This window comes from Cebus imitator, unplaced genomic scaffold (assembly GCF_001604975.1).
Source record: "Cebus imitator isolate Cc_AM_T3 unplaced genomic scaffold, Cebus_imitator-1.0 Scaffold296, whole genome shotgun sequence".
Taxonomy (NCBI): Eukaryota; Metazoa; Chordata; class Mammalia; order Primates; family Cebidae; genus Cebus; species Cebus imitator.
In genome coordinates, this window is record NW_016107611.1 from 1,445,150 (window position 1) to 1,467,446 (window position 22,297).

General features: G+C 53.0%; 1 protein-coding gene and 1 non-coding gene across 5 annotated transcripts in view; both read left to right on the forward strand.

The window, feature by feature from the left end:
* Nucleotides 1-22,297, forward strand: part of LOC108285330 (CLK4 associating serine/arginine rich protein) — a 29,965-nt gene that overhangs the window by 3,779 nt on the left and 3,889 nt on the right. For 2 of the 4 annotated variants that reach the window (XR_001817552.2, XM_017502437.2), the window contains exons 3-13: nt 7,788-7,885; nt 8,488-8,589; nt 8,800-8,879; nt 12,462-12,546; nt 13,701-13,879; nt 14,913-15,009; nt 16,059-16,137; nt 16,223-16,296; nt 17,798-17,839; nt 19,616-19,831; nt 19,947-20,231. Coding sequence is in view for 2 of the 4 variants with exons in the window: in XM_017502437.2 (XP_017357926.1) it covers nt 7,788-7,885; nt 8,488-8,589; nt 8,800-8,879; nt 12,462-12,546; nt 13,701-13,879; nt 14,913-15,009; nt 16,059-16,137; nt 16,223-16,296; nt 17,798-17,839; nt 19,616-19,831; nt 19,947-20,231 (1,337 nt within the window). In the remaining 2 variants the exon portion in view is untranslated. The remainder of the gene's footprint in view (nt 1-7,787; nt 7,886-8,487; nt 8,590-8,799; nt 8,880-12,461; nt 12,547-13,700; nt 13,880-14,912; nt 15,010-16,058; nt 16,138-16,222; nt 16,297-17,797; nt 17,840-19,615; nt 19,832-19,946; nt 20,232-22,297) is intronic. The other 2 variants (XR_001817553.2, XM_017502438.2) reach the window with 1 other exon arrangement.
* On the forward strand, nt 4,401-4,504 carry LOC119467498. Its single transcript, XR_005196038.1, has one exon. It is a non-coding gene; the product is annotated as a U6 spliceosomal RNA (small nuclear RNA).

Sequence of the window (22,297 nt, forward strand, 5' to 3'; positions counted from 1 at the left end):
AAAAAAAAAAAAGAAGAAGAAGATGTACATACATGCACAGGTTGAACATCCCTAATTAAAAAATCCCAAATGCTCCAAAATCTTTTCTCTTTTGAGACAATCTCCCTCAGTCGCCCATCTCAGCTCACTGCAACCTCCACCTCCTGGGTTCAAGCAGTTCTTCTGCCTCACTCAGCCTCCTGAGTAGCTGGGATTGCAGACGTGTGCCACTGTACCTGACTAAAGTTTGTATTTTTGATAGAGATGGGGTTCTTTCATATTGGTCAGGCTAACTCCTGACTTCAGGTAATTCGCTTTCCTTAGCCTCTCAAAGTGCTGGGATTAGATGTGAGCCACCGTGCCTGGCTAGCCCCAAAATCTGAAACTTTCTGCATACTGACATGATTCCCCTCCACAAGTGGAAAATTCCACACATAAGTACTTGACACAAACTTTGTTTCATGCACAAAATTTTTAAAAATATTGTATACAATTACCTTCAGGCTGTGCTTATAAAGAATTTGGTCTTTGGAGTTGGGTACCATCCCTAAGATACCTCATTACGAATAGGCAAATATTCCAAAATCTGAAAAAATCCAAAACACTTCTGATCCCAAGCATTTTGGATAAGGGATACTTAATGTGTGTGTATGTATGTCTGTGTGTGTGTATATGTGTAATATATATATGTAGACATATATACAGAGCTGGGTGTATGCATATTTGTATGAACAGATAACATACATGTTTATTATATATATATATATATGTGAGACTGGCGACTAGATGTATTTGGGTCATATTTGTATTCCAGGGTTGAGCCCATCAAATATGGCTTGAAAGGGCAGATGAATGAAACAATATTAACAATAGTAGTTAAACATTTGCTTGATCCTTAGCAGGCATCCCCAGGCCACGTGAGAGGGCTTTAGATGCAGGATTTTTTTTGAATCCTTGCAGTCACCCATGAGACAGAGATGGCTCTCGCCGCCACTCAGCAGAGAGGAGGAAGCTCTAAGAGCTCTCTCTTGCCTCTGCCACCCAGAAAGGAACCACGGGACTAAAGGGAGAACTCATGTCTGATAGCATCAGAACAATGTACCCATGAGGATAAGGCCTGGGTCTCTTGGTCATAGTTGAGGCCCCAGCAGTGGCCCAGGAGCACAGCACTCAGGAATGAATAGCTGCCATTTATTAAGGGCCCATGGTGTACCAGACACACTGCCCACCAGTTTGGCATAGTAGTCCCTTTCACAGGCCTGCAAGGTGGGTATTGATCATGCCTGCGTTGAAGATGATGCCTCAATAACAGCTAATGTGTTGAGCAGTCCTCTGGTAACCAGTACACTAGCTACTTGTCTGCGTCTCTGCTTCATCAAAACCACACCCCAGACTGGGAGGTGGTTCTTTTTTTTTCCGAGATGGAATCTCACTCTGTCTCCCAGGCTGGAGTACAGTGGTGTGATCTTGGCCCGCTGCAAGCTCCGCCTCCTGGGTTCAAGTGATTCCCCTGCCTCAGCCTCCTGAGTAGCTGGGACTACAGGTGCATGCCAACAAGCCTGGCTAATTTTTTGTATTTTTAGTAAAGATGGGGTTTCACCATGTTAGCCAGGATGGCCTCGATCTTCTCACCTTGTGATCCACCCGCCTCGGGTAGATGAGTACACTCATCCCGCATGAGTACAGTCACATAGCACTCAGGCAGAGCCAGCACTGTAACCCAGTCTCTGACCCTTAACCTCTCCAAGCTTTTCACCTGCACTTTATCCTGCAGAAATGAGGGTCAAAAAGGTGAGGCATATAGCAAGACCCCATCTCTGCAAAAAACAGTTAAAAATCACCCAGGTGTGGTGGCATGCACCTGTGGTCACCGCTATTCAGGAGGCTGAGGCAGGATGAGACAGGAGGATCTCTTGAGCTTGGGAGGGTGGGGCTACAGTGAGCTGTGATTGCACCACTGCACTGGAACCTGAGTGACAGAGTGAGACCTTGTCTCAAAAAACAAGAAAGGTGAAGCAACTTGCCTAAGGCAACACAGCCAGGAGATGAGATCCATCCTACTTAGTCCTTAGAATTTGGAGTCATGGGGCTCTGGGTTAAAATTCTAGTGAACCTGCTTACCTACAATGTGACATGAGCAAGTAACTGTCTCCGTGAGCCCGTCTCCTCTTCCACATGTGAAATGATGTCACATCAACAATCAGCTTTGGCTGTAACACACCTAAAGCATCCATCAGTGGCTTCGACAAGATAGAAGCTTATTTCTTCGTCACAGAAAAGCCGTGAGGTAGCCAGCTCAGCTCGGGGACCTAAGCTGCTGCTTTTTGTGGTTCTCCTATGCACAGCTTCCCTTCCCAGTGTTGTGTCAAGGTCTAAGAAGCTCTAGCCATTATCTCTTCATTCCACCCGGCAGGGAGGACGAAGGGAGGGAAAGGGGGCAAAGGGCTCCTGCCATTCGTTGAGAAAGTTTCTAGGCCGGGTGCGGTGGCTCACACCTGTTATCCCAGCACTTTGGGAGGCCAAAGCAGGAGGATTGCTTGAGCCTAGGAGATTGTTGACCAGTCTGGACAACATAGTGAAACCCCGCCTATGCCAAAATATACAAAAATAGGCGGCCATGGTGGTGTGCGTCTGTGGTCCCAGCTCCTCCTGAGGTGGGAGGATTACTTGAGCTCAGGAGGTGGATGCTGCAGTGAGCTGTGATCGCACCACTGCACTCCTGAGCGAGAGAGAGCGAGAACCTGTCTTTAAAAAAAAATTTCCGGATGTTTTCCCATGACATTCCCACTCCTCCCCTACTGACCAGGAAGTAGTCTCGTGAACAGCTGCGAGAAAGGCTAAGAGTTGTACACTTTATTTTGGATTGCTCTGAGCAGGTATATTTGGAGTTCTATGACTGTTGTAGGAAAGGGAATAGATGTGGGTTGCCAGTTAATGGTTTGCCACAAATGGCGGAGACTAGAGCACGCCCCTCAGTGTTATAGGAGTGTTGGACACACGGACCGCTGAGGAAGGCCTGGCCAGTGTCGCTATTGCTCAGTAAATATTAGCTCTTGTTACTGACGTTATTGTTCCTGGTAGAGCTGGAGTTTGGATCCAGGTGGAGGGATGGTGCAGAGGAAAGGCGGGAGCTGGGACTCCAGGCCCCCTCCTTGTTAGCAGGGGAGCTTGCTGCATTGTATTTCCCCTCAGGACTGTGGTGACAGTCAGCCCCTCTCACTGGATGACGGGGAAGCGCTCAAAGAACAAGTGTCTGCGGGTGCTTTGTGGTGCAGGCCTGTACAAGCGGCCATTGTCCCTGTATGTGAACGGGACCTGCATTCCGATCTGGGCTGCCAGGCTGTGGACGATGGCTGGGCCATGGCTGATGGCTGCTTTGAGGAGAAGGCTCTCATCGCAGTCTTGGGCTGAGATCAGAGGCTGTGGGGCGAGTGTCACTGAGGCCGCAGTAGATTGTGGCAGGCTGAATGAGCAAGTCCAGACGCAGTTGGTTTCTCTCTTTCTGATTTGTCCTTGGTGCTTGCTTTCTCTTCCTGTCTTCAGTCCCAAGTGGACTCCGGGTCTGTCATTGCTTCTGTCCTTGTCAACGTTCATTTTTAAACCGTGGTTTGGATAAAGAAGCAGCATCAGAATCCTATGTTCATATGGAAGTGAGAAGTAAACAGGTCTGTCTCCCACACCGGACTGTGACACCATGAGGGCAGGGCCAGGGCTGTCTCAGTTATTGGTATGCCCTAGCACAGGGCCTGCTTAACAGTTGAATGAATGAATGAATGAATGAGCAACTTCATGAACTCCTCTGACCCCATCTGACCCTAGAGACAGGATAATCCAGTGGTTAAGAATCGGTTTTGGGCAGGGTGCAGTGGTTCACGCCTATAATCCCAACACTTTTGGAGGCTGAGGCAGGTGGATCACCTGAGGTTGGAAGACAGCCTGACCAACATGAAGAAACCCTATCTCTACTAAGAATACAAAATTAGCTGGGTGTGGTGGCGAGTGTCTGTAATCCCAGCTATTCAGGAGGCTGAGGCAGGAGAATCGCTTGAACCCAGGAGGCAGAGGTTGCAGTGAGCCAAGATCGCACTATTGCACTCCAGCCTGGGCGACAGGGCGAGACTCTGTCTGGGCCGGTGGGGAGTCTGTCCTATGCTACAATATTGATGAACCCATAACATCCAGGGTGTTAGGCTAAGTGAAATGAGCCAGCCACAAAAAGACAGTATTGTATGATTCCACTTACAAGTACATAAATTAGTTAAACCTTGCCTGAGCCCAGGAGTTCCAGGCTGCAGTGAGTTATGATCACACTGCTTCACTCCAGCCTGAGTGACAGAGTGAGACTCCACCTCAAAGAAAGGAAGGAAAGGAGGGAGGGAGGGAAAGAGAAAGAGAGAAAAGAAAAGAAAAAAGAAAAAAAGGTGCTTACTTGGGCAGCACATACACTAAAATGGGAACGACACATAGATGAGTGCGGCCCCTGCACAAGGATGACACGAAAATTCTTGAAGCCTTCCATATTTTTGGTAAACAAAAAAAAAACTGAAAGAAAAGTCAAACCCTCAGAAAATACAGTGGTGGTTGACAGGGATGGGGGGAGGAGGAAAAGGGGAGTTCAGTTTGGTTTCAGTTTTGCAAGATTGAAAAAGTTGTAGAGCTCTATTGCACCTTAGGGTGCATATAGCTACTACTGTGGTACTGTCTATTTAAAAATGTTAAGATGGTCAATTTTATGGTATATGTTTTTTACTACAATTAAAAAATATTACTCTTGGCCAGGTGTGGTGGCTCACACCTATAATCCCAGCACTTTGGGAGGCTGAGGCAGGCAGATCACCTGAGGTCAGGAGTTGTGACCAGCCTGGCCAACATGGGGAAATCCTGTCTCTACTAAAAATACAAAAAATTAGCCAGGCGTGGTGGCACACGCCTGTAATCCCATCTACTCGGGAGGCTGAAACTCCCCAGGAGCGGAGGTTGCAGTGAGCCGAGGTCATGCCACTGCTCTCCAGCCTGGGCAACAGGAGCAAAACTCTGTCTCAAAACAAACAAACAAAGAAATTACTCTTAAATTAAGAATAAATAAATGAAAATTAAAAAGAAACAGATTTTGTAGTCAGGCCCGTCTGGGTCCACATCCTACTTCTGCTTATTCCTAGTGTTAGGCAGGTGGGCCCCATGGCTCTGAGCCTCAGTTTGCTCATCTGTAACATGGGCATAAGAATAGTACTTTTTGGCCAAATACAGTGGCTCATACCTTTAATCCCAGCACTTTGGGGGGCCGAGCCAGGCAGATCACAAGGTCAGGAGTTTGAGACCAGCCTGCCCAACATGGTAAAAACCCTGTCTCTACTAAAAATACAAAAATTAGCCAGGCATGGTGGCTCATGCCAGTAATCCCAGCTACTCCAGAGGCAGAGGCAGGAGAATCACTTTAACTTGCAAGGCAGAGAGGTTGCAGTGAGCTGAGATCACATCATTGCACTCCAGCCTGGGTGACAGAGCAAGACTGTCTCAAAAAAAGAATAGTACGTTTCTCACATGGTTGGGAAGTTCAAGTGAGTGTGCATAAAACAGTGGCTGGTCTTTAGCAGGGTTCACTGACTTTTCCAGATACTCCCAGCAGAGCCAGGCCCTGGACTCTAGGTGTTTACTCCCAGCTCAGTGCTTTTTCCTTTCTGTAAAGCTGACCCTGCCAGTAGCTTCCCCGTACCTGCCAAATTCTGTCCTACAGTGTCCCGTGAGTCCTGGCTGTGGGAACTAGGCATTTGGCCTGGAGCAGCCTCAGACGTGTGATGGGATCTTGGCCTTGGACTTGGCTGGCCTGTCCCAGGGCAGAGGGAGCTGAGTGCGCTGTGTGGCTCCAGTTGAGGAATCAGCTAAGGAGGCAGGCGAGGTGCAGGGTAAGGAGCTGGACTCCAGTAGCTCCACCTCGCTGGGCCTGTGGTCTGAGCGTTCCCAGACTCGGTTTCTCGAGGTGTGAAATGAGGGTGCCAGCAGCCTGGCACCTGGCGTGTAGTGAGTGCAGGGTTGAAACTAGCAGGGTATTAGCTGTGGTCCCTGGTGAGTGAATCAGTTCCTTACAGCCCAGGCTGCATCTGCTCATCTGCTGGCTGAGGGCTAGGGTGGGAGATGGAGACAGAGTGAGGGGTACAAGAGCTTGGAAACTTAGAGCTGATGTTTTTTCCTGAAGGGGCTCAGAGTCCTCATCTGTTAGTAAGGATTATTTCTCTCTTTCCTTCACTGGGTGTTGCCGAGCTCCTGCCATGGGCCAGGTCCAATTCTAGGCCCTAGGAATACAGTGGACAACAAAACAGAGCCCTGCCTCATGGGAGTTACGTTCTAGCGTGAGAGACAGGTGGTAGAAGAAGATCAGAGGAAAACAAGTGGAGTTAAGTGGGTAAATTGTGTGGTATGTGAATTACATCTCAATAAAGCCACAGAGTATAGGAGCTGGGATTGATAAGTGGGGAGCTATTTATTCGATTGATTATAGGGTCACCGAGGACGGCTTTTAGGAGGAGATCTGAAAGGAACAGGGGAGCAGCAAGCGCAGAGGTCCTGAGCAGAAGCGTGGGGCATGTCTGGAATGCCCAAGGAATGGTGTGAAGGCCAGTGTGCCTGGAACAGGGGAGGGGAGAAGTCAGAGAGGGATAGGCCAGTGCCTGTGAGGGCTGAGGGGGGCGGGGGACAGCCCGACAAGTTTCAGTACATTCCCTGGAGACAGAGCTGAGGGACAAGGCTGCCCAGTGGTCCAGGTGAGAGGGGATGCTGGCTGGACCAGGGTGGGGGTGGGGATGAGAAGTGACTGGACTCTGGGTATGTGTCTCTGGGAGCTCAAGTCAAGATTTCATGGACAGGACAGCAGCCGCTCCTACAGCTCTTGTAGGCTCCTCTGGGAGCACCCAGCGAGAGGTCAGCCAGGGCCCGGCTCTCTGGAAGCTCAGCGCTGGGAGCTGTAGCTGCCAGATTTTCTTCTTATCATGGCGTTGTTATGATGACTTGGACTTATGACCCCTGCATGCAGGCGTAGACCTGAGGGCTATCAACTTGGGACAGTCTTCCCTGTCTCAGTAGCTTTTTTTTTTTGGCTCATGCGTAAAAGTGGTAGGGACTTAGTGCCCTTTTTTTTTGGATTTTTTTTTTCCTTTTTGGTTGTTTTAAAAAACAGCATCATTGAGATACAGTTCACACAGTTCACTCATTGAAGGGTGTAATTCAGTGCTTTTCAAGATAGATTGTACAGATATCACCACAAGCAAATGTTAGAACATTTTCATTACCCCAAAAAGAAGCCCTGACCGGGCACAGTGGCTCATGTCTATAATCCCAGCACTTTGGGATGCTAAGGCAAATGGATCTCTTGAAGTCAGGAGTTCGAGACCAGCCTGGCCAACATGGTGACACCCAGGCTGTCCTAGCTACTTGGGAGGCTGAGGCAGGAGAATTGCTTGAACCTGAGAGGCGGAGGTTACAATGATCTGAGATTATGCCACTGCACCCCAGCCTGGGTGACAGAACCCAGCTAATTTTTTGTATTTTTAGCAGAGCCTGGGTTTTGCCATGTTGGCCAGGCTGGTGTCGAACTCCTGACCTCAGGTGATCCGCCTGCCTTGGCCTCCCAAAGTGCTGGGATTACAGGTGTGAGCCACTGCGCCTGGTTAATTCCCTTATTTCTAAAGGTTAGCAGGTTGGTTCACCTCTGAGGTATAGCCCACTTGACCTCAGAAGTGAGCTTGCTGCTAAGCTCAGTTGTGTGTGAGGGGGTGGGTTTTGGATGGTGACCTCAGTCCTGTTTGCTGCTGCAGAAGAAGGACCCAGCACAGTTCCTGCAGGTACATGGCCGAGCTTGCAAGGTACACCTGGATTCTGCAGTCGCCCTGGCCGCTGAGAGCCCCGTTAACATGTAAGACTGATACAGGAAGCAGGGGAGGGTCTGTGACTGAAGTTTGGGAGTCAGAAGGGACCCGGGGTGGTGAAGAATCTGGAGCAGAGTCTGAAGTATGGACAGATGTTTGGGGACTCAGGCAGGGAAGGCGTGACCTGCATGTGAAGGTGATAGTCACAGGGTGTAAGAACAATGGAGGCCCCAGAGTAGCAGTCGTGGATGGAGGACTTAGAAATGGGTGGAGCCAGGGCTAGAGGCCCAGAGGAAGCAGAGAGTAGGTTGCCAGTGGGGGCTGTCTCAGGGTGCCTAGGGCCCTCACATACCCACTAGGACCTGGTTCAAGTGCCCCACTATTGCTTGGTTCTGAGAAATGGGGCCCTGGTGTCCCCAGGGGCAGTCAGATGACTGGCCTATTTCAGGTCCCAGGAGCCTGAATGTGGAGTCAGGGAAACTTGCAACAGAGGGACCGAGAGCGGGGGGGGTGAGGCGAGGGCCGTGGCAGGGGGACCAGAGTGGGCTGAGGGCCAGGCTTCCAAGCCTCAGCTGGCAGGGAGCAAGCACTGGGTCCTGGGCAGTGTGGACCCTGAGGTTCTTGCTTTCCTGCTCCCCTCCCACTTCAGGATGCCCTGGCAGGGGGACACCAACAACATGATCGATCGCTTCGATGTCCGTGCCCACCTGGATCACATCCCCGACTACAACCCCCCGCTGCTCACCACCATGTAAGCCACCTCCCAGGGGGTTGCCAGGCACGGCACCACGTCATACCCAAAAGCCCCTGTTCTTTTCCCAGCCTGCCTGTCACCTTCCTAGGAGCCCTTCCTATTTGGTACCGCCCTCAGCCTGAGCAGGACACCTCATTTCCCTTCCTGCTGATTTGGGGTGGGATCTACCTATTCCCCCTGATTTCAAGGTCTTGCCCTCCCCCAAAGCTCCCCAGAACAGGAGTCGGACGAACGGAAGTGTAACTACGAGCGCTACCGAGGTCTGGTGCAGAACGACTTTGCCGGCAGTGAGTGATCTGCAGGGGGACATGGGATGTGGGGCTTGGGGGCCCTGGAGCCTGGAAGACCTAGATAAATTTGGGAAGAAAAGTTTTATCCATATACTTTCTGCTAGAGGGCCTTGGGTTCCTGCTCCAGCTCTGTGATAGACTCACTTTGCCTGCGTCTCTTTACCCTCGGGGCCTCCATCTCTGGATTTGGTATAGGGGACATCTGCCCAATCGGTTATTCCTGGCAGGGTCACTTCCATGTACTATGCCTTCTGACCCTGTGGTCTTTTTTCCTTTAAAAAATAGAAAAAATAGCAAGAATACTTTTTTTTTTCTTTTTGAGAGACAGAGTTCACTTTTGTTGCCCAGGCTGGAGTGCAATGGTGTGATCTCGGCTCCCCGTAACCTCAGCCTCCCAGGTTCAAGCAATTCTCTTGCTTCAGCCTCCCAAGTAACTGAGATTACAGGTGTCCGCCAGCACGCCTAGCTAATTTTGTATTTTTTTAGTGAAGATGGGGTTTCTCTATGTTGGTCAGGCTGGTCTTGAACTCCCGACCTCAGGTGACCCACTCACGTCAGCCTCCCAGAGTGCTGGGTTTGCAGCCGTGAGCTACCGTGTCTGGCCCAAGAATACATTTTTTAAAACATTTATAAAGATGGGGTCTCACTGTATTGTCCAGGTTGGTCTGGAACTCCTGGGCTCACGTGGTACTCCACCTTGTCCTCCAAAAGTGCTGGGATTATAGACATGAACCACCATGCCCAGCCAAGAACACAATTTTTTTTTTTTTGAGACGGAGTCTTGCTCTGTTGCCCAGGCTGGAGTACAGTGGCGCGATCTCAGCTCATTGCAATCTCTGACTCCCAGGTTTAAGCAATTTTCCTGCTTCAGCCTTCTGAGTAGCTGGGACTACAGGCACATGCCACCACATCTGGCTTATTTTTTTTTTGTATTTTTAGTACAAATGGAGTTTCACCGTGTTAGCCAGGATGGTCTCGGTCTCCTGACCTCGTGATCCGCCTGCCTGGCCTCCCAACGTGCTGGGATTATAGGCTGAAGCACCCTGCCCAGCCTAAGAACACATTTTTTTACCTCTGTGTGTTTTCCTCTGCCTGCACAGATCAAATTGTCAGCTCTGAAGAGGAAATTTCTCCTTGATTTAAATGAATATTTGACAGCATTTGACAATTTACCAAGTGTTCGTGTATGTCCAGGAATTTTCTCCCAGCTTTATCACCATTGTCAGTTTCCAAATGAGAAAACAGGTGCTCAGGGAAACTTCTCTCTGCTCTGGTCCTGCCCAGGGAGGTTTGGACCCAGACAGACCTGGGCTTTTTTGTCTCTATTATCTCATTACATCTGTACAACCACCTATCAAAGTAGGGGTGATACCCTGTTTTTGTTTTTGTTTTTGTTTTTGTTTTTTGAGACGGAGTCTCACTCTGTCACCCAGGCTGGTGTGCAGTGGAGCAGTCTCGGCTCACTGCAACCTCTGCCTCCCGTGTTCAAGCAAGTCTCCTGCCTCAGCCTCCCAAGTAGCTGGGATTACAGGCACCTGCCACTTCGCCTGGCTAATTTTGGTAGTTTTAGTAGAGATGGGGTTTCATCATCTTGGCCAGGCTGGTCTTGAACTCCTGACCTCATGATCTGCCTGCCTCGGCCTCCCAGAGTGCTAGGATTACAGGCATGAGCCACTGTGCCCAGCTGTCACACCATTTTACAGACAAGGACATGGAGGGGGAACACCCTCTCCAAGGAGCTGGGATTTTCCACGTGCATTTAACTGCAGCTCTCTCCTGATGGAAAACTCCTAACTCACCTACCAAGAAGGACTTGAGATTCCTTCCTTGGGGTTCCCTGTGGAGTTAAGGGAAGGATGGAGTTCTCTGCTTGGTTTGTCCCTTACCACCTGGTGGTCTGTTTCCTCCTTGAGAAGGGTGGTGATGATTTTGTCGCAGGGATGGTTGTGAGAGTTGAGTGAGGTGATGTGTATACAATTACAGCACTTAGCCTGGCACAGCTGACCCTCCATATGGGTTTGCTAGTCCAGTATGTGTTTATTTCTAAGATAGATGCTGTTTTGTTTTCTAAAATCAGAGGTTGCTAAAATTCTAACCATCACCGAGGCCTTAGAATCAGGGAAATTTGTTATTGATACCATTTTTGCCATCATTCCAGGCCATGTGGATTCTTGATGGTAGAGCCAGGGTTCCCCTTAGTTTCATCTCAGTCTGCGTTCATTCATTCATTCACTCACTCATTCACTTCCACACACAGTAATTGAGCACCTGTGGTGAGCACCTGTGGTGCTACTCTGGGGTCAGTGGCATGGTAGGGGAGAGGGCAGCAACTCCATACTCACTCTCAGTGCCGACGACTGCAAACCAAGGTGATATGACAGACAGCGTGCCATTCCCTGAGAAACAGGACAAAAGTCCTGGTCTGAGGCTGAATAGTAGCTCCCTGGGAGGCGCGGATAGGCCACAGGATTCCAGGCCAGGAGTAGCCTCTGCAGAGCCCTGTGTGGGGCAGGACTGTGGGCACACTGGAGGGGTAGAGAGAAGGTCCATGCAGCTAGAGCAGGGAGAGCGAGAGCGAGAGAGCTTGTGTGAGACAGGGTCAGCAGTGCCTCCCCTGGGCTTTGGAGATGATGAGTAGAAATTGAGGTATCTGCCAGAGCAAGGAAGGGCCATTCTGCATCCGTTTCTGGCCTGCCAGCCCGCCCACCTCTGGTTCCAGATAGAAAAGCTGAGGCCCAGGAAGGGAGGGAGGGAAGGAGGAAAAAAAGGAAGAAAGGGAGGAAGGGGACTCACCCAGAGTCCCACAGCGAGTCAGAGACATGTGTCTCAATGCAGGGAAGATCAGGGAGGCTCTGGTACAGTGTTGAGCCCCCCAAGCTGGGTGTTGCGGGGTGCAGGAGAGCCCAGGTCATCCCAGCCCACACCCAGCTTAAACCGAGCCACAGAGGGGCACGCAAGGGAATGAACTGTGCAGTCAGAATGGCATGTGGCACTGGGTTATGGTTCTGAAGGGTCCAACCTGAGGCCTCCAGAAACAGTGAGAATGATGGTAGAGTGCCCACATAGAAGGCACTCACTCTGCCTGTGGTTCCATTTTGTGAAAAAGGAAACCGAGGCACAGATGTGTTCAGTCACTTGACCAAGGTCGTGTATCCAGTGAGTGGTGTGTCCAGGGCTCAAAGGAAACCAAGGCACAGATGTGTTCAGTCACTTGTTCAAGGTCGTGTATCCAGTGAGTGGTGTGTCCAGGGCTCAAAGGAAACCGAGGCACAGATGTGTTCAGTCACTTGACCAAGGTCGTGTGTCCAGTGAGTGGTGTGTCCAGGGCTCAAAGGAAACCGAGGCACAGATGTATTCAGTCACTTGACCAAGGTCGTGTGTCCAGTGAGTGGTGTGTCCAGGGCTCTGCTGTAGTTGCCTGCGTCCTACCAGGCACAGTTTGATTATCTGGAAGTGGTGACTGCCCCCAGCGGCATGGGGGTTGCACCCATCTTCCTGCCCCACCGCACCCTTGTGTTTCCCCGCTGAATTCCTAGGGTCCCCCACCCACTCTGACCCAGGGCCTCTTGTTTGCTGCAGTCTCAGAGGAGCAGTGCCTGTACCAGATCTACATTGATGAGTTGTACGGAGGCCTCCAGAGACCCAGTGAAGATGAGAAGAAGAAGTAAGTCAGGGTCTGGGGTGCAGGGCGTTGGGGAGGCAGGAGGCTGCGAGCCCCAGCCAGGCCTGGCCTCTTGCATCCTGTCCACCAGGGCCTCCACAGAACCGAGGATGGTGCTCAGCACACAGTCAGTGCTCAATTAATAACTGTGTAGAGGAGGAAGCCCTACCAGGCGGCCCGGGCTTCCTGAGAGCGCTGCCTTGCATTCTCAGCTTGGGGAGTGGGGGAGGTGCAGGCCCTGTGGTGAGACAGTCCTGCGTGTGAATCCTGCCTGTGAGGCTTTGAGTGGAATCCTCTCAGCCTTGCCGTGCTGCCCTGTAAAGTGGGGTTGGCCGGAGTCCCCACTGCCTGGAGTTGGGAGGAGTGCAGGAGGCGCAGCTTGTGAAGTACCTGTCCCAGCGGTGTAGTGAGCTTGCAGACAGCCCTAGCTGATGTCACTCTGGAGAGAGGCTTCTCAAAGCTGTGTCCCTCAAGGAGTGTCTGGGGAGACCAGGCCTTATCCTGGAGCAGCTGCCTCTGAGTCTGTCGTCTCTCTCTCCACCTCAGTCTGATGAGCGCAGGTCCCCTGCCCTCACACACGCTGTTCCTCTGCAGGGCTTAGCGCTCCTCCTCCAGGCCAGCTGCTGTTGCACCGGTGCACAGTAGCCTGCAGCCCTGCTCGGGGCTGGGCGGCCCCCTCAGTGATGCCTTCCCTCCTGCTCCCCCTGACTGCTGGCCGCCTTCCTCCACTGGGAGGGGTCCCGCGGGACTGGACTGGGAGCTTCTTGGAGACTTTGACCCTTGTCCTCGGCCCCAGCTTCAGGATCCTGCTCAGGCCCCTTGGGCCCTGCTCTATTCAGAGCAAAGCTGGGGCACCTGTCCTCTCAGGAGGACTCTGGGCTGTGCCCTCGTGGGGCTCATGGTATAGGTGGGAGACAGATGGTCCCCAACAGAGATGACCCAACGAAGGCAGGGCTGGGGAGCTCAGGATGGTGCCCCCCCACCCTAGGGTATGAGTCTAGGACTTCTTGGCAGGTGGGGCCCTGGAGCTCAGATGTGGAGGAAGAGGGAGGAGCTGGGTATGGGCAGGAGCAGAGGGTCCTAGGCTGAGGGAGAGCCTGAGGAGAGGGCCGTGGCACTTGAGAGGCCGGACTGGGGCCCTCGTCTCCTCTGGACAGGGCCCTGGCTCAGCAGCTCTCCCATCCCAGGCTGGCAGAGAAGAAGGCTTCCATCGGTTACACCTACGAGGACAGCACGGTGGCCGAAGTAGAGAAGGCGGCAGAAAAGCCAGAGGAGGAGGAGTCACCGGCCGAGGAGGAGAGCAACTCGGACGAAGATGAGGTCATCCCCGACATCGGTGGGGTCCCCTCTCTGCCCTCCCCACCTGCAGTCCCTGGGCATCGTTTTTGTGTCTCGTCTGTCACCCTTTGTGGGGCACCCCGCACTTAGGAGCCATGTCTCTCTCCCTCTCCCGCCCCAGGGCACCCAGTCTCCTGCCACCTCTGTCTCACTTCACTCCCGACCTCCTCTGTTCCCGCCTTCCTCTGTCTCACTCATCTTATTTCTAGGGCACTGTTTCTGTGATCTTTTCCCCTCCTAGGTGTGGGCTCCGTTCTCCTCCACCTGGGCCGGCCTCTGCCTCTGCCTCTGCCTCTCTTTCCTGCTTTCTTCCCTCCTCTGGAAAACAAGTGTTCACCCTCTTACAGAGTCATCCCTCATCCCTTGGGCATCTGTTTGCCCATCCCTCCCCCTATCTGCCACTCACCTCCCCTCTGGATTCCCATTGATCAAACCACCCCCCCAGTCTCTTGGTTTTTCTCATCCTGGCTGTCACTGCAGCAGCCGGCTGTTTATTCACACTGCAGAGCCGCACATTGACCTCCGCCCAGCCCTCCTTCCGCCGGCCAACCATGTGCCCTGCTCCCCTGCCTGCTGAGTGATCTTCAGCTGCCATCTGTCTGCCCGTGTTCACCCCTCCCTCTCACGTCAGCCCTGCCACACACGTCTCACTCATCCATTCCTCCCTCCTTTCGTCCACCCATCCCTCTCTCCCTCCCTCCCTCCCTCCATTTCACCCATCCCTTCTGTCCTCCATCTGTCCCTCCACCCAGCCATCCATCTCTCCTTCCCTCTTTCCCTCCCTCCGTCCATCTGCCCCTTCCAAGCCCTGTCCCCCAGCTGCCTCCATCCACCGTGTATTGTGCTCACCTCTGGCCAAGCCCTGTGCCAGCCTAGGGGATGCCAAGATGAGCCAGAACCGATGCCATCCCTCCCTGAAGATTCCTACAGTCTGGCAGGCGCCCCATCCACCTCGACCTCCCGGGGCGCTGGCCCTTCATCCCTGTCCTCTCACCTGGCCGTGGCTCCTGACAGCCTTTCTCTTGGTGCAGACGTGGAGGTGGACGTGGATGAACTGAACCAGGAGCAGGTGGCAGATCTCAACAAACAGGCCACTACTTATGGCATGGCCGACGGCGACTTCGTCAGGTGAGGCCTGCCTGCTGACACCCTTCCCCACTTTGTAGGTCCCACCCTGGCATCTGTTACCCTCAGTACTGACAGCCAGACTCGTTGTGAGCACTTGTCTGCCTAGCCCTGGGCCCAGGACTTTACACGTGCAGGTCCCTGAGCCTATGGTGGTCGTGGGACCACTTCATCTGCAGAAACAGGCTGCACTCAAAATCACCCAGCCTGCCCTACCTAGTGTGACCTGGAGTGAATCTGACCCTTTGACGCTCAGGGGATTCCTAGGCTGGGGGACAGCGACCTCTAGTGGAGAGTCTTTGTTTTCTGGCCATTCATCCCAGCAGTTGCTGGTCGTACCTCTACCCTGAGCCACACCCCTTTCTGAGCTCACAAGACCACACAGGATGGTCCCAGCTCACTGGGCAATGAACCAGAAACCAAGCCTGAGCACGGCACCCTCTGCCCAGAGCCCTTTACAGCTCCCACCTCCCTCAGGAGCATCTGGTGTCCTCACCACGGCTGTAAGGTCTTACCCATCTGGTCCTCTTGACCGCCCCAACCCCCTGTCCAGCCTCCATGCCTCCTTGCTCCTCAGGTGCAGAGGCCTGGGCCGGCCCCTGGGCCACTCTGGCTGCTATGTGCTTCGGGCGTCTTCAGCTTGCTCTCCCAGGCTTCTCTCCAGATGTCCTGTTCTGTGTGGCTCCCCTGAGCTCCCTCTTGAAAAGTGCAGCTTCCTCTGCCTTTACTGTCTCATAGACCATGCATTTTATTCCCTTGCTCATGATCTTCCCCCCTAGAGTGTAAGCCCCTGCAGGTGAGGATTTGTTTTTTTTCAGTTCTGATTTTTTTTTTTCATGTACCAAGAACCTAGTTTTAGCTGATTCAGTTCTGATTTCTTGATACCTAAAATAGCACCTGGCACCCAGAGGGTGCTCGATGAGTTGCGCTGAATGAAAGACACCTCAGGCTGGCGTGTGGTGACTTGGGTCCCTCATTTTTTTTGATGAGTCAGCTTGTGTCCTTACCTTGTGGCCTGCCCCTCCTCCATTGTGATTCTCACCCCTCCATAGGATGCTTCGGAAAGACAAAGAGGAGGCAGAGGCCATCAAGCATGCCAAGGCCCTTGAGGAGGAGAAGGCCATGTACTCGGTGAGGGCTGGGCTGGAGTGGAAGGGGACAGGGGTGTGTCTCAGGGAGGGCACTCCCCACCAGCCTGGCACCCGCCGTTCTCTAGGGACGCCGGTCTCGACGCCAGCGGAGAGAGTTTCGGGAGAAGCGGCTGAGGGGTCGCAAGATCAGCCCACCCAGGTAGGGCTTCTCTCTCAGCCCCCACCCTGCTGGCATCTGGGGGCGGGGTGCAGTGGCTTAGGGCCTGAGAATACTCTTTGGAGGGAAGTGAAGGAGTCTTCCCAGCGGGGCAATACGTGGCCTGCGTGAAGGTTTAGAGGTAGGGACAACCTTGAGCGTCACGTGGATTCCTTTCCTTGCCCTCCCCTCACCCCGCTGGACTGGGGGCCCTTGCCAGACTCCCAGGAGCCCATGCACAGGCAGCATGAGGTGATCTCCGGGTGGCAGAGGAGCTGAGGGCAGTGCAGAGGGCACAGGCCTTGCCCTGGACTCTCAACCAGTTCTGCTGCGTGGCCACTTCCTGTGTTGGAGTTTGGACAAGTGATTTCCCGAACACTCTGAGCTTCACTTTCTTCCTTTGAAAAATGAGGCATTATCACCTACCAGGAGAGAGAGCTGGGGCAGTCCCCTTGGGGAGGTCTTGGGTCAGGTTTGGATGAGGTAGTCTGGCTTGGAGCAGAGAGCCCAGCCTGGGTTGGGAGTCCTTGAGGAAAGTCCCCATGCAAAGCCATGCCTCTTTTTGCCACATCTCTTAAAGGACAGGGATTGAGAGTTCTTGTAAGGCTAAAATGACTTGTAGGTTCAGGGGTTGGCATGGGAAAGATCCCTTAAAGAGTACCACTGATTGTCGCTGCCATTAGTGCTGGCACAGAGGCACACGTAGGGTAGGCAGGAAAGTCCAGACTGGGTACCTGTAGGGCCTGGGTTTGGATCCTGGTTTCTTCATTGATGAGCTGTGTGATGATGGACAAGTGACTTCACATCTCTGGGCCTCAGTTTCCTCAGCTGATAAGTCTTTTTTTTGTTGTTGTTCTGTCACCCAGGCTGGAGTGCAGTGGTGCAATCACAACTCACTGCAACCTCAAACTGCTGGGCTCAGGTGATCCTCCTACCTCAGTCTCCTGAGTAGCTGAGACTACTGGCATGCATCACCACACCCAGATAATTAAAATAAAAAGTATTTTGTGGAGACGGGATCTTGCCATGTTGCCCAGGCTGGTCTCAAACTCCTGGGCTCGAGTGATCCTCCCACCTCAGCCTCCTGTAGTACTGGGATTACAGGCGTGAGCCACCGTACCCAGCCTATTTTAGTCTTACCATCATCTTCATCATCATTAGTAAGTCTGGATCCAGTGAGAGCCAGAGATGAGGAACAGGAGGAGGGATGCTTTCACTCTAGGGACAGGAGGCCAAGCAGAACCAGGGCTGCTGAAGTCCAAGTTCCTCAGAGTCATGATGGGTCTGGGACATTGTGGGGCGGGGCCTAATAAGTTCATGCTTTGGACAGATCTGAGGTGGGGTTGGGTGGAGCACTCAAGGTAAGGCCCCCAACCTGGTCAGCAGCCCCCCTCACTGTGCCAGGTACCTAGCATTGGGTCTTCAGGTTGAGAGGCTTATCCCAAATTCATACCTGCCGAGATCTTAAGCGCCAACTTGTCCCATCCCATTCTTCTCTCTGTAGCTATGCCCGCCGAGACAGCCCCACCTATGACCCCTATAAGCGGTAAGTCCTCCAGAGGACCAGGGAGTAGCAACCAGGGAGCCCCCTGGTGGGGGACAGGGGCGCTGAGGAGGGTGGGAGGTTCACCCACCTAGGCCACCCCAAGGTCACAGACTGCATGTGTTCTGGGTCTGAATCATTTTTGTGTTTTCCAGATCATTGTCTTATTTTCCCAGTTTTAAATAAAATTTTGTTTATAGTTGAAGCTTATTTTATTTTTCTGATTTAAATACAATGCAGTCTTGTGGTAAAAATGTCCAAACATGGCAAAATGGGGTGACTGAGAAATCAAATCACTTTAATACTAATTTCCGGAAGTGACCAGTGGGAAATAACGGACACTCAGTAGCACCGCTGAGCATAGGTGCTTGTCTGGTGGGTGAACGAGTGGTTGGAGCAGGGATTTTGAGAGGGACCAAGCTCGGTTTGATCCCAGTCCCCCTCATCCAAGCTCCGAAGCTCTCTGAAGCCCAGTTCCCGCTTCAGAATGGGGGGGGATGGGATCTGTCTGATGGGGCTGTGGGCAGAGGTTTGATGAGATAAGGCGTGAATAGCTTTTGGTGAAATAAAAGGTGTAGGTTAGTACTCCATACATGGGAGTGTCAGGGATATCAGGTACCTTCTATTTTTTAAATTTTATTTATTAAAAACTTTTTTTTTCTTTGAAAAAATTAAGATAGGGTCTCACTATGTTGACCAGGTTGGTTTTGAACTCTTGGACTCAAGCAATCCTCCCACCTGGGCCTCCTCCCAAAGTGCTGGGATTACAGGCGTGAGCCACCAGGCCTGGCCACTTTCTTTTTATTTTACTAAAATGGAATTGTACCATACTTAGTATTTTAGAACTTGCTTTTTCTTTTTTTTTCTTTTTTTTTTTTTTGAGACGGAGTTTTGCTCTTGTTACCCAGGCTAGAGTGCAATGGCGCGATCTTGGCTCACCGCAACCTCCACCTCCTGGGTTCAGGCAATTCTCCTGCCTCAGCCTCCTGAGTAGCTGGGATTACAGGCACGCACCACCATGCCCAGCTAATGTTTTGTATTTTTGTGTAGAGACGGGGTTTCACCATGTTGACCAGGATGGTCTCGATCTCTTGACCTCGTGATCCACCCGCCTCGGCCTCCCAAAGTGCTGGGATTACAGGCTTGAGCTACCGCGCCCGGCCAGAACTTGCTTTTTCTTCCCAGACTATCCATATATCTTTTGAATAAAACTTTTCTGTTTAGTACAGAGATCTGCTTTTTTTTAGATGGAGTCTTGCTCTGTTGCCCAGGCTGGAGTGCAGTGGTGCACTCTGGGCTCACTGCAACTTCTGTCTCCTGGGTTCAAGCAATTCTCGTGCCCTCAGCCTCCTGAGTAGCTGGGATTACAGGCATGTGCCACCATGCCTGGCTAAATTTTTTTTTTTTTGTAGAGATGGGGGTTTTGGCCAGGCTGGTCTTGAACTCCTAGTCTCAAGTTATTGGCATTCCTTGGCCTCACAGAGAGCTGGGATTATAGGTGTGAGTCGCCACGCCCGACCTGCTCGTTCGTTTTTCATAGCCACATAAAGAACAGTTGTCTGTCATTGTCCTTCCTGGTTATTTAGCCAAGGCTGTGTGGTCGTAAGCCAAGTCCTTGTCCGGAGCTGGGTCTCCACTGCCCTTTAGGCTCAATCCACCCGCCTGGCTTCCGGGGTCGCTGTGGCCCGTGCTGGCGCTGCTGTAGCTCTGCTGTGCGTGCTGTTCACCGAGGGGCTCAGGGAGCCTGGGCGAGTGAGCCTTTCTCCTCCCTGCCCATAGGTCGCCCTCGGAGTCCAGCTCGGAGTCCCGCTCCCGCTCCCGCTCCCCCACCCCTGGCCGTGAGGAGAAGATCACGTTCATCACCAGTTTTGGGGGCAGCGATGAGGAGGCAGCCGCAGCCGCTGCTGCCGCAGCTGCATCAGGGGTCGCCACAGGGAAGCCCCCCGCACCCCCCCAGCCTGGCGGCCCTACCCCGGGACGTAATGCCAACGCCCGGTCGGTAACGCTCACGCCGCCCGCCCTATGCCCTGGCCACCATGGGGGGGACACGGGGCAGAGGGGGGCCGCAGCTCAGGCCTGCGCTGACCGGCCCTCCGTGCTCTGCCTGCAGCCGCCGCTCCTCCTCCTCCTCCTCCTCTTCCGCCTCGAGGACCTCCAGCTCCCGCTCCAGCTCTCGTTCCAGCTCTCGCTCGCGCCGTGGCGGGGGCTACTACCGTTCAGGCCGCCACGCCCGCTCCCGGTCCCGCTCCTGGTCCCGCTCCCGCTCCCGGTCCCGCCGCTATTCCCGGTCCCGCAGCCGTGGCCGACGGCACTCAGGTGGGGGCTCCCGAGATGGACACCGCTACTCCCGCTCGCCCGCCAGGCGTGGTGGTTACGGTCCCCGTCGCAGAAGCAGGTGTGTGCAGCTAGGCATGGAGGCGGGAGGGGCTGGGGCCACGGGCTCCGATCTCGGGGAGAGGTGCTCAGAGGAGGAAAACCTGACCACCCAGCTCAGAGAACACCCGGTCCGAGGGGACAGGCACAGGCCACTGCTCTCTACAGGAAGCCCTTGGGTAGGAGGAGGGAGGCATGGGTGCGCCTGTTCTGTTCTGTGCATGCGCATCCTAGTGGCAGTGGAGCCCAGGCACTGTTTTCCAGCACAGGGTGTGGAGAGGAGACTGCACCTCTCTCTCCTGAGAGATTCTGTCTTTGCTGTCAGGGGTTCCAACCTGAGGGGAGTAGAAGTGCATGGATGCTCCAGGTTATTCTGTAGCTTGCAGTGAGCGGCCTGGGTCTTGAGGGCTAGGAAACCCTGCGGGGAGGCGTCCTTGTGTGGCCAGGAGTGGATGGGGAAGCAGGTGGGAAAAATAAAGACAGCTCATTGACCGGTGGAGGTGGCTCACGCCTGTAATCCCAGCACTTTGGAGGCCAAGGCGGGCAGATCACCTGAGCTCAGGAGTTGGAGACCACCCTGGGCAACATGGTGAAACCCTGTCTTTACTAAAATAGAAAAAGTTAGCCAGGCATGGTGGTGTGCGCCTGTAGTCCCAGCTACCTGGAAGGCTGAGACACGAGAATCACATGCACCCCAGAAGCTGAGGTTGCAGTGAGCCAAGATGGGGCCACTCTATCCCCTTCCAGTCCCCTTGCCTGTGCAGGTCAGGGCTGGTCTGGGAAAAGCAGCAAGGCTGGGTTGGTGGGAGCATGGACTCCGGGGCACCTGCCTGAGTGTAGACTCCCTGGGTCTCTTTGCTTCTGTAAAATTGCAATAATAGCATCCACTTCTCTGGGCTGTTAGAGGTACAACAGGTAAACCCATGTAAGGTACTTAGGACAGGGCTGGTGCTGGCTAAATGCTGCTAATGTCGTCTGCATCATTGCTTGCGTTATTGTAGCAGGGATCACCGTGTCCGCTGCTGCATGGTCTGGCAGGTCAGGCCGAGGGGCCAGGTAGAGACTGTTATGACCTGGCAAGCACGTGTTCCCTCCAGAGGGGCAGTGACTGCTCAGCAGCAGGTCTTGGGTCACCCAGTCTTTCTAGTTATCAAGAGAAGTTGAGGGTCTGAATTTTTAGAGGATAGCTCTTGTTTTCTTTTCTTTTCTTTCTCTTTTCTTTTCTTTCTTTTTTTTTTTTTTTGGAGACAGAGTGTTGCTGTGTCACCCAGGCTGGAGTGCAGTGGCATGATCTTGGCTCATTGCAACCAACTTCTGCCTCCTGGGTTCCAGCTTTTCTCCTGCCTCAGCTTCCCAGGTAGCTGGGACTACAGGCGCCCACCACCACAACTCGCTAATTTTTGTATTTTTAGTAGAGATGGGGTTTTACTGTGTTGGCTAGACTGGTCTCAAACTCCTGACCTTGTGATCTGTCCACCTTGGCCTCCCAAAGTGCTGGGATTATAGGCGTGAGCCACGGCGCCCAACCCTTGTTTTCTTAATAATGACAACAAATCTTAATTTTATAAAAACAATACAAAAATTAGCCTGGCGTGGTGGTGCACGTCTGTAATCCCAGCTACTCAGGAAGCTGAGGCAGGAGAATTGCTTGAATCCAGGAGGCTGAGGTTGCAGTGAGCTGTGATTGCACTGCACTCCAGCCTGGGCAACAGATAGAGACTCCGTCTCAAAAAAAACTCAAGAGAACCCAAGCAAAGTCAGTGTGTGACCCAGAAAATTGGCTTCCGGGTCATACATTCCTTGTAACATACCCAGAGCAATGACAGGAGAAAGGTTTGAGGGGGCAGGTGGGGCCCGGGCATATCTTGAATGCCAGTCTGAGAGTGGGCGCTGCTGGCTGGAGAGTCCCACCAGGGTTCTTAGCAGGGAAGGGATGGGGTTCCACATCCTCAGGCTGGAACTTGTGGGTCTGTGCTGAGACTGGTGGAGGACAAGGGGTGGTCCCCACTGCTTTCGAGACCCTCGACACCAGCAGCATGAGGAGGTGGGTGAGGGTGTAGGTGAGGTCACCCTGAAACACTGTTGTGC